At 44.8% G+C, this 10,650-nt stretch overlaps 1 protein-coding gene across 1 annotated transcript in view; it reads left to right on the top strand.

Moving 5' to 3' along the window:
• DOK5 (docking protein 5) overlaps positions 1-7,459 on the top strand; it is a 232,295-nt gene extending 224,836 nt beyond the window's left edge. Inside the window, exons 7-10 of the mRNA XM_006839321.1 lie at positions 5,128-5,248; positions 7,012-7,028; positions 7,119-7,217; positions 7,430-7,459. Coding sequence (XP_006839384.1) covers positions 5,128-5,248; positions 7,012-7,028; positions 7,119-7,217; positions 7,430-7,459 — 267 coding nt within the window. The remainder of the gene's footprint in view (positions 1-5,127; positions 5,249-7,011; positions 7,029-7,118; positions 7,218-7,429) is intronic.
• The last annotated feature ends 3,191 nt before the right edge of the window (positions 7,460-10,650 follow it).

Below are 10,650 nucleotides of genomic sequence, written 5' to 3'. Positions count from 1 at the left end.
GGGGTCACTATGTGAGTAGGAATCAACTGGATGGCACCCAACAATAACAACTTGTGGTTTGAAAGTTTTCATTTGTGTGGCACTGTAGAATAAGCACTCAACCATAAGATCGATTTGAACTGCAAGGTCGGTGGTTCAAACTCACAGCTGCTCCTCAGAAACCCTATACAAGATCGCTGTGAGTCGGAATAATTCAACAACACTTAATAACAACAACATTATAATCAGGAGTCCTGATGTGGTGCTGTAGGATCAGCACCAGACTGCAAACCACAAGGTCAGCAGTTCAAACCCACAAACTGCTCCTGGGAAACCCTATACAGGGTTGCTATGGGTTGGAAGGGACTGGAGGGCATTTAACAACAAACAACAACAGTTTTATATCTGTGATCACAGGTTCTCTCAGAGACTCTGGTTGTTTGACTTTGCTGATAAGAGATCTTTACAGCAATACAAAAGAACAAAAGTAGTCATTTTCCTGCAAGCTGTTTTGGAGACTGACTCCCTAAATCCTTTCACCCTAGGGAATTCAGACATTTTTGCATTGTTAAACAAGAAAGCTTTTCTCCTCATCTTTCTGCAAATGTAATTAAAATGCTCCTCTCTTAAAGTTATGTGTTCTTTTTTAGAAGGCTGAAGAAGAAATAAGTAGCCAGACTTGAATCTGTTGGTGAGGAAACTTCATTCTTGTTCCTAAATAAACATTCTAAAAATGCAATCAGATTATGCTGAACTGCTTAAATATGTGTGCAGTAATGTTGGGAATTATTTGAAGTAACTGCTATTCGGCAAGTGTGTTCCTCCCCTCCCACCCCATTATTTTCTTGGATTCCAAGTAAATGAGGTTGAATGTCATTAGAAATAACTGTGAATAGATCAAATCTTTTTTTGCTCTTGAACTCTAACACTTGCTTAGATACAGAAATAACCTCAAAACTTTTCTGTTAGTTTTGTTCTTAGCTTTATGCCTTTTTGACCTAAGAGGACCCCTGTGAAGCCTGTCATATAGGGTTTCTGAGACTGTAAGTGTTCATGGGAGCAAAAAATCTCATTTTTATCCTGTGGGGCGACTACTGGGTTCAAACTGCTGACCATGTGGTTAGCAGCCCAATGCTTAACCCATTACACCACCAGAGTTCTTCCTATGAAACCTGTGGCTGTGGTTAAGTGCCGAGGAGTCGGTTCCGATTCATAGTCACCTTGTATGAGGTTCCTGAGGAATAGCTGGTGGGTTTGAACCACCTACTTTGTTAGGGTCCGATGACTTGACTTCGCACACACAGACAGAAAACAGCAAGTAACAAGCCAGGTTTATTAAGCAATGAAAGTACACTTCTCAGAAGAGAGGGAGAGGGTGTTTATCTTGCAAGTGAAAGAGAGCACCCGCATTCTGTTCTTTTCTCCTCCGTAATGGGGTTCTTGACTCAGCTTCCTCAGGTTTAATTCTGACTGATGTCAGGGTCTAGGTAGCACATATTTTGCATTCTTTTTGATGGTGTAGCAATTTCCTGGAATTGTTGATACAAGTGCCAGGTGTTGGGGTGGGGTTGGGCCGGCCATTAGGTTCTTACTCTGCCCCTAACATACCATGCAGTCCCATGCTTATCCTGCAGCACCATACCAGGACTCCAGTGAAACTTTGTTGTTGTCATTAAGTGTTGTCAAGTCAGTTCTGATCCATAGCGACCCTGTATAGAGGTTCTGAGCAGCAGCTGGTGAGCTTGCACCGCTGACCTGGTGATTCAAACTGACTTTGCAATCCAGAGCATTAAACCACAGTGCCACACTGACCCATAGCGACCCTGTATAGGGTTTCCGAGGAGCAGCTGGTGAGCTTGAACCACCGACCTTGCAATTGAAACGTCTTTGCACTCTGGTGCATTAACCCACAGTGCCACACCAGGACTCCGCTGTGTTCATTCACTGCAGGACACATTTAGGTGACTGCTTGATATGTTAATGATTTTGTTTGTTTGTTACCTGTTATCATGTCAACTCTCAACTCACTGGGACCCCATCTATTAGAGAGTAGAACTGCCCCAAAGGGGTTCCTTGGCTGTTATCTCTACAGAAGCAGGAGACCCTTGTTTTGTGAAGCCTCTAGTTGACAGGCAGAGAATTTAATCTAGCAAATGCAAATGCAGCATATATAAATTCAATGATCTTCTGAGCAAATGGTTATATATATATTTTTTTCAAATTGAGTTTCATCATCTGCAATGAGTTTGAGTCTACAGGGAAGAAGCCTCTGGTCTGGGCTTCATTGTGTGAATGGGCATATCATTATGGAAGCAACAACCATGATGCCTAGATGCCTAGAATGGGCAGTTGCTTTTTTACCTTTAAATGGACAATTTAACCAAAAAAAACCACCTCCATCCATCTTATTCCAACGTATTATGACCCTATGTAGGGTTTCTGAGGCTGCAAACGTTTACAAGAACAGATAGCCTCATCTTTCTCCTGAGGAGTGGTTGCTGAGTTTGAACTGCCCGTCTTACAGTGCTTCTCCTACATCGCCACCACAGCTTCTTAAATGGGCCTTGTTTTGTTGTTGTTGTTATGTGCCATCGAATCGGTTCCGACCCATAGCGACCCTGTATAGGGTTTCCGAGGGTGTAAATCTTTACGGGAGTAGAAAGCCTCATCTTTCTCCTGCGGAGCAGCTGGTAGTTTCGAACCGCTGACCTTAAGGTTCGCAGCCCGATTCGTAACCACTACGCTACCAGTGCTGCCTTATACTTTGTAATAATAATAATAATAATGTTGTTCTTGTTAAGTGCCGTTGAGTTGGTTCCAACACATGGTGACTCTATATAGAGTTTCTGAGGAGTGGCTGGTGAGCTTGAACTGCCAACCCTGTGGTTCAAACCAACTTGGCAGTCTAGTGCATTAACCCACAGCACCAAACCAGGATTCCAATAGTACTATTTATGTCCCCCTTTTTTTGGGTGCCTGTTTTGTGTAAGCAAGAACTAAGGGCTTTTCAGATGAACTTTCACACTGTCCAAATGTGGAGACAGTTAAAGGCCCATTTTTCATATGAGAGATTAAAATGGCATTCGGCTATAGGTAGTGGTCTGCCGCATGTTGTGTCTCATTAATGAAACAATCTGGGGTGCACCCCTTTCAGTGTGTGTGACTCTCCCCTTGTTAATTAACGATTACCCAGTACTGCTTTGTACCTATTTGCAGTTAACCAACAGACGCTGAGCAATGGATCCTGAAGTTAGTTATCTCCAGCTTTGCAGAATTATGAATTCTGTCCCAGTGAATAAGTCCTGCAAGGTCTGCAGTTCAAACCCACCAGCTGCTCTTGGAAACCCTTTACAGGGTTCCTGTGTGTTGGAACTGACTTGACGGCACTCAGGAACATCCTGATAAACCTCTTTGCACACCTTTTTGTACTTGTGAGCATATTTTTATAAGACTGGGTGGGTTCTTTGATATTAAGTCACTCCAGGAACTCAAATGATGCATGTAAATTACTCCTGGTGTAACGGCAGGGATGCTAATGGCGCAGTGGTTAAGCACTTTGCTGCTGATGAAAAGGTCAGCAGTTCAAACCTACCAGCTCCTCCACGGAAGAAAGACTGCTGCTGTTAAGTGCCATCCAGTCGGTTCTGACTCATTGTTGTTGCGCTGTCTAGTTGATTCTGACCCAGACTGACCCTGTATAGGATTTCCTAGAAGTGGCTGGTGAGCTTGAACTACCTGCCTTGTGGTTCGACCTGACTTTGCAGTCCAGTGCACAATGAGCAGCTGTTGGCTTTGAACCATCAGCCAGCAGATTACCCATTGTAGAAGATTACTCACTGGCACTGAATCCATGCTGACTCATAGTGACCCGATACGACAAACAAAACCCACTCCTCAAGGTTTTCAAGACTAAAAGCATGCTTCAACGTTCTCCAGTAGAGCGGCTGGTGGGTTCTAACTGTTGGCCTGACCTTTTGGTTTGCTGTCAAATGCTTAACCCACTGCATCCGCAAGGGCCCCCTGTAAAGATTACAGCTTTGGAAATCCCATCGGGCAGTTCTGCTGTGTCCTCGGGTCACTATGAGTCAAAATCGACACAATGGTAGTGGGAATGTTTGGCAGAGTGAGGCTACACAGTGACTAGGTCTAAGTCAGGGCTTGGGGAACAGGGGGTTTGGAAGACTCCTCAAATCACCCCCCTTACTGCACACATTGTCCAATTTACCTCTCCTCTTATTCCACCCATCCTGCGGGAACACTGTCACTTGGAAACATCTCTGTATGATAGGATCAGTTCCCCCATGTGGTTTGCTAGACCTCCAAGTCTCTGGAAGGGTCTGGGGGGCTTAAGCTGCCCTTTTAAGTAGGCTCCTATCTCTTCCCTTAGTATCCAGAGACGGAGCTTTTTTGTTTTGATGCTAGTGACCGAAATCAAACTCAACCTAGCTTATGCAGAAAGGAAGCAATTAGCCCATATCACTAAAATTTCTGAGGTTCCTCTGTGGACCCTAGATCTCAAAAAAGTGTGGCAAGCATCCCACTCTCCTTTCTCAGCTGTTTCCCTCTGAAGCATCTCCATTCACTGGAATTTATCCTCCCATTGTTCCACCCTCCTGTCCTCTCAACAACCCCACAAGAAAGCACCTTCATTCCATTCAACTTGTATTTAGTGAGGGCTTACTATGTGCTAGGGAATATTTTAGGTCTTGTGGATAGAACAACAATGGACAAAGCAGACAAAAATCCTGACCTTACCTTTCTTTACTCACTCTCTTTCCCAGAGTGCTAATGAATGTCCTCGAATTGCCTTATTGTCCTGTGTTGGGTCCCCTGCCCTGCCCTGAACTGTCCTCCAGGAAGATGAAATGATTGGCTCATCTTGGGTCCCTTGCCCCACCCACCTCCAGTCATTGGTGGCATCAGCTTCTGGGATTGAGCATGACTGGGGGAGAGGTTTGGAGGACGGGGAGTTTCCCAAAGGAAATCCCAGCATGTTGGAGAATGGATTCTGTCAAGCAATCAGAACTCATAGCTGTCCATCACCATTCATTGCGTTGCTGATTGGATACCTTAGTCCTGGGAATTCCTGCTTTAGTTTTTCCGCTTGTGTGAGTGCTTTGCTGACACAGTTTCCCCTCTGTCCTGCAGCTTCAGATGAAGATGAGTGAGCGGGCTGCCTCACTCAGCACCATGGTACCCCTGCCCCGTAGCGTCTACTGGCACCATATCACCAGGCAACACAGCACGGGCCAACTCTACCGTCTGCAAGGTAAGCCAGACGGGGGTGGACCCCATCAATAACCCTAGTCCACCGGCACTTGGTCCTTCAGAGCTTCAGTTCTCAGATATTCACATCTGTCACAGTGACCTGGGGAGCCATATGCAAGACAGACTCTTGGACCCTCCACCTTGAGGTTGTAGTCTGTAAGGTGTGTGATTGTTGGCTGACATCACAGCGACTCCATGTAGGACTGAGGGAAACATTTCCCTGTCCTGTGGCATCTTCCAGTTTGAGTCCATTGTCACAGCCAATGATGTGCAGTGCCTTCCAACCCAGTACTATATTGAACAATGCTTTGTTCTCATTGGATAATTTTCAGAAGTAGATTGCCAAGAATTTCATCCTAGTCTTAGTCTGAAGCTTCCTTGCAGCTTGTCCCTCATCGAAGACCCAAAGGATCCTTGGTAACATAGTGGATTATGTATTGGGCTGCTAACTACAAGGCCAGCAATTCGAATTCACCAGGTGCTGTGCGGAAGAAAGATGAGGCTGTCTGCTCTCATAAAGATTTATAGCCTCAGAAATGCTATACAGGGACACTATTAGTTGGAACTGGCTTCACAGCATACCACCACCATCCTGGGAGACCCTACTGGGATTTGAAATGCTGGTGGTACGGTTTCATAAGTACTATGAGTCTCTGCAGTACGACAAGCTGACAGATCGGTGGCTTCGAAATCAGCACTTTTTTTTTTCTTCCTTTTTTTAATGTTTTATTGTGATTTATGTGATAGTTTATATGGGAGAACATTCGTTTTACACTCATCTTATCGTATATTGTTTCATTGTTATGGTTACAATCCCCTCCATGCATCATCAACCAACCAAAGGGTATACACTACAAACCTGCCCCCCCGGTCATCAGCACACAGCCCCTCTCCCTCTCTGTGTCTGAAGTCCCCAGCTGCTCCATCTCTCCACGGCATCATCTCTGCCTCCATCTCAGGCTTCACTGTTTCTCTGGGTAGGGTCCTGATCTCCGCTCTTCTCCCTTGATGGTCCCAGGGACCTCCATTCCTAGACTGAAAAGTTAATCACTCTCTTCCTTGCTACAAAATGTCTACCTTTACATTTCCAATCCTCATAAGCAGTCCTGATAACAATTATTCACTATTGTATCACAAGAGACGAAATCAGCACTCTTATCAAGCTCCTACACAGGGTCTGGGAAAGAGATCTGGGGCTACCCTGTAAAAAAAAAAGTGTAGTACAGGGGTTCTCAAAGTGGGGACTGAGGTCTAACAGCCTTAGCATTACTCAGGAACTTGCTAGAGAAACGCATTTCCAGACCCCTCCCCAGATCTACAGAATCAGGAACTGTGGGTGGGAGGCACTCTAGGTGAGTCTGATAACCACTCAAGTTTGGGACCTGCTGGTCAATTGGGAAAGGCCCTGGATTAAGGCAGGGGTTCCTGGTTCCTCTGTTTGAGTTAAGCAGCTCTGAGCAGAGTAGAGAGAATGGCCTCTTTGGGGAGAAAGGGGTGGGCAGTAAGATCAGTGAGTGCTTTTGTTGGAATGTCTCCATCCTTTTAAATAATATCTGTATGTTATCCCTTCTGTGTATTATCTCCTGGGTACGTATGGTTTTTAAATTCAGAGCGCGTATGGGCATCGTTGGTGAAGAACTTCTCCCTGATATGGTACAAGAACACAGAACTATGAAGCGGATATACTGGACCCTCTGGGGCAGCAGTGTGTCTTTTCTGTGTTGGGCAGTATCACTAAGCCCTAGCACCATCCCTGCCACCTAGATTATGTGCAGAAAGTGGTAGGAATAATTGTTTGCAAGAATAAATGAATGGGTACTCTTCTCTTGACATCACTCATATACCCCCTTGTCCCACCATGCTCCTTTCAGCCCTTCCTGGAGATCATTTCTACTCAGAGAGTTTATGGTGCCATTGTCTTTTCTTTCTCCCTGAAACACTGTGTGTCCTTCCCCGTATCTCCACCCCAGGTAACTCTTTCTCGTCTTCAGACTTAGGGTCTTGTTCTCTTTGTCAAGCCAATTCCCCATGTGTAGAAGAGAACTCACACAAGGTTTTCAAGGCTGTGGTCTTTTGGAAATAGATTGTTAGGCTTGTCTTTGGGGTCATCTTTGGGTGGGTTTGAACTGCCAACCTTTTAGCTGGCAGCAGTGTGGAGCGCTCAACTGTTTGCCCCACCTAGGGATTCCTCTCAGACTTCAAGCTGGCATGATCATGCCTGTGAATATGTCCTCCTCACAGGAAGAAGATGGAGACTCTCATTTCAGATAGCATCACTGCCTTTGTTCCCCATTTCATGTGTGGGGCTATCTGGCTCTACCGAGCAGTAATGTCCATAGGCACTATGTCATTTCAATCCCTAGTGCCTTGCGTGGTGCGCCTGGTCCATACGGGTTTACGGTAAGAATGAACCACAGAAAGAGGGCTCTGAGGGTACTTGTGCCCTTCCGACTCTGTGCTCTAGTGCAGGGATGGATGTTTAGTAGTTGCACTGTAGGATGAGCATTGGACTGTTAACTGTAAGGTCTGCAGTTCAAACCTACCAGCCTCTCCGCAGAAACCCTATACAGGGTCGCTATGAGTAGGAAGTGACTCAATGGCATTAACAACAACAAAAGATGGTAAGGAAATATAACCAGAGTGATTGCACGCAGGAAGGAATGGATGGCGGGCATTGCTGATAAATAAGCTAACCCCCTAGGTATGGTTTCCCAAGATGCATGTACTCAGATCACTGTGTTAGATCTGCTCATCACAAATGCTAATTATTGTTGTTGTTAAGTGCCGTTGAGTCAGTTCTGATCATAGCAAGCCCCTGTATAGGCTTTTCAAGGAGCAGCTGGTGAGCTTGAACTGTCGACCTTGTAGTTCAAACTGACTTTGAAGTCCAGCACATTAACCCACAGCACCATACCAGGACTCCTAAATGCTCATTATCACCAAAAAATTTTAATATTTTTTGCAATATTTGAGTTATGTCATTCCAGTTTTTGTCATCTGTACACCACTTACTTTATTGTTTAATTTCATCCCATCTTCTTAAATATTATTTTAAAAGAAAAGTGCTTCTCACTACATTTAAACTGTTAATTTGTTGTTTTTGTGTGCCTAGGAGTTGGTTCCGACTCATAGCGACCCTGTACAGGGTTTCTGAGGCTCTAAATCTTTACTGGAGCAGAAAGCCTCATCTTTCTCCCGTGGAACAGCAGGTAGTTTCGAACTGCTGACCTTGCGGTTCACAGCCCGATTCGTAACCACTATGCTACTGTTAATAAAGTTCCCTTAACAGTTTAAGTGCAAGTGGTATGCAGTCAGCTACTAAAGTAAAGGTTGATGGTTCAGATCCACCCAGCAGTTCTGTAGAAGAAAGGCCTGGTAAAGCACCCCGGTAAGGATCACAGCCAAGAAGCTCTGGTGGTGTTGTTAGGTGCTGTTGAGTCGGTTCTGGCTCATAGCTAGCAACCCTATGAACAACAGGACAAAACATTGCCCAGTCTTGCACCATCAACATTCTGGTGCTATCTGACAGTGCCCCACTGTGATTCGTGAGGTTTTCAGGGGCAGTAGTCCACCTCTCCTTCCTTGTCTGTCTTCGTCTGGAAGCTCATCTGAAACCTGTCCACCGTGGGTGACCCTACTGGTGTTTCAAATACCAGTGGCCTAGCTTTCAGCTTCACAGCAACACACAAGCCACCACAGTACAACAACCTGACAGACAAGTGGTGGAAGAAACCCTGAGTAGCAGTTCAGTCCTGCAACAAATGAAATTGCGAGTCAGAATCAACCCGATGACAATGGGCTTGGGTGGTTTTTTGAAACTGATACAATGAGTTACACATTATAAAATGCATTAAGATAAACAATAACTACTTAAGGACTAAACACTAGACTACCTCAAAATATCCTGCTTGACAAATAAATGGAAAACAGAATCCTATTTATTTGTCCACTTGAAACCCCTCCTCACCTGCCCTACCCTGCCACTTGCAGGGATAAAAGTAATGAGACTAGGAATAGTCATTAATATCCTCAACCAGTGCACTGTGGCTGATGAAACCCCACTCTGCAAATTCTTTTCTTTTTGCAGATATTTATGGGTTGTGATTCCCCTGGACAGTTCACGTGTTTTGGTGCATTTTAGATTGACTCTTCCTGGTAGATCTAAGGGTTAATCTTAGAAATTATACAGATGCTTATTGGGGAATTTATTAAAGTTGCTTGAAAACAATGTTTGCATCTCCTCCTCAAATTTGGCCCTAGATAGCCACCTGCTGGCTACTTTTAGAATCTTCCCGCTGTTACTCTTCAGGAGGGGAAGAGGAGGTGCTGGTTCTGGTAGGTGTCATGGTTAATGGTGGCTATCTATGTGTTGTGGAGTTGGTTCCAACTCATAATGAACCTGTATAGGTTTCCCACAGCTGTAAATCTTTACGGGAGCAGAAAGCCTCATCTTTCTCCTGCAGAACTGCTGGTAGGTTTGAACTGCTGACCTTGAGGTTAGCAGTCTGACTCATAACCACTACGCTACCAGAGCTGGCAGGTGCCATGTACACTGAAAAATAAAACTAAACCATTGCCATCAAATAGGTTCTGCCTGTAGCAGCCCTATAGGACATAGTAGAACTGCCTCATAGGGTTTCCAAACTGTCGTCTTTATAGGAGTACATGTCAACGTTTTTCTCCCACAAAGCAGCTGGTTGGCTCCAATGACCAACCTTTCCATTAGCAACCAAGCACTCAATGAATAGGGTTCCTCCACCAATACAAAGACATTTTGTGATTTTTCCTAAATAATACTGTGCTGTGTCTAATGTAAACGTTTCCACAGCCAATTAGGCTCCTAATAATTAACAATGACTACACAAATTACTCAGTGACGTTGGTTACATTTTCCACATGCTCTTGTCAATGTTATCCCTTCTGCTTTGGTTGGCCCATGCCCAGGACTCTAGTTCCTTTGCCCCCTTACCTTCTCCTCTTTGTGCTGAAGACAGCTATTGGCCTTTCGATCTCCTATTGATGAGTTTCTAAAGGAGCACAGCACTCAATAGGTAATAGTCTTTATTTCATGAGCCAATTTGTCATGTTTGGAGAGTGCGGTGGCTCTGTAGAATAAGCACTGGACTGTGGACTACAAGGTCAGCCGTTTGAGGGTCACTGTGAGTCCAGATCGACTCGATGGCACTTAACAACACAAATCTGGTTTTAAGCTAAAAGTTGACCTCAGGGTAATTTTGGTTCACGGTTTAAATAGCATCTCAGGGTGATTGTCTAGGGAATCCCCAAGTCTCAATTGGTCCAGTGATGCTGCACCTTTTAAGAATTTGAGTTCTGCTCTGCCTTTTTCTCCCATCCTATCAAGGTCTATTGGAGTCCTGGTGTGGCACTGTGGGTTAATGCACT

This window comes from Chrysochloris asiatica, unplaced genomic scaffold (assembly GCF_000296735.1).
Source record: "Chrysochloris asiatica unplaced genomic scaffold, ChrAsi1.0 scaffold00023, whole genome shotgun sequence".
NCBI classification, from domain to species: Eukaryota; Metazoa; Chordata; class Mammalia; order Afrosoricida; family Chrysochloridae; genus Chrysochloris; species Chrysochloris asiatica.
Note: the sequence above shows the minus strand (reverse complement) of the source record. Positions and strands in the feature narration are given on the sequence as shown.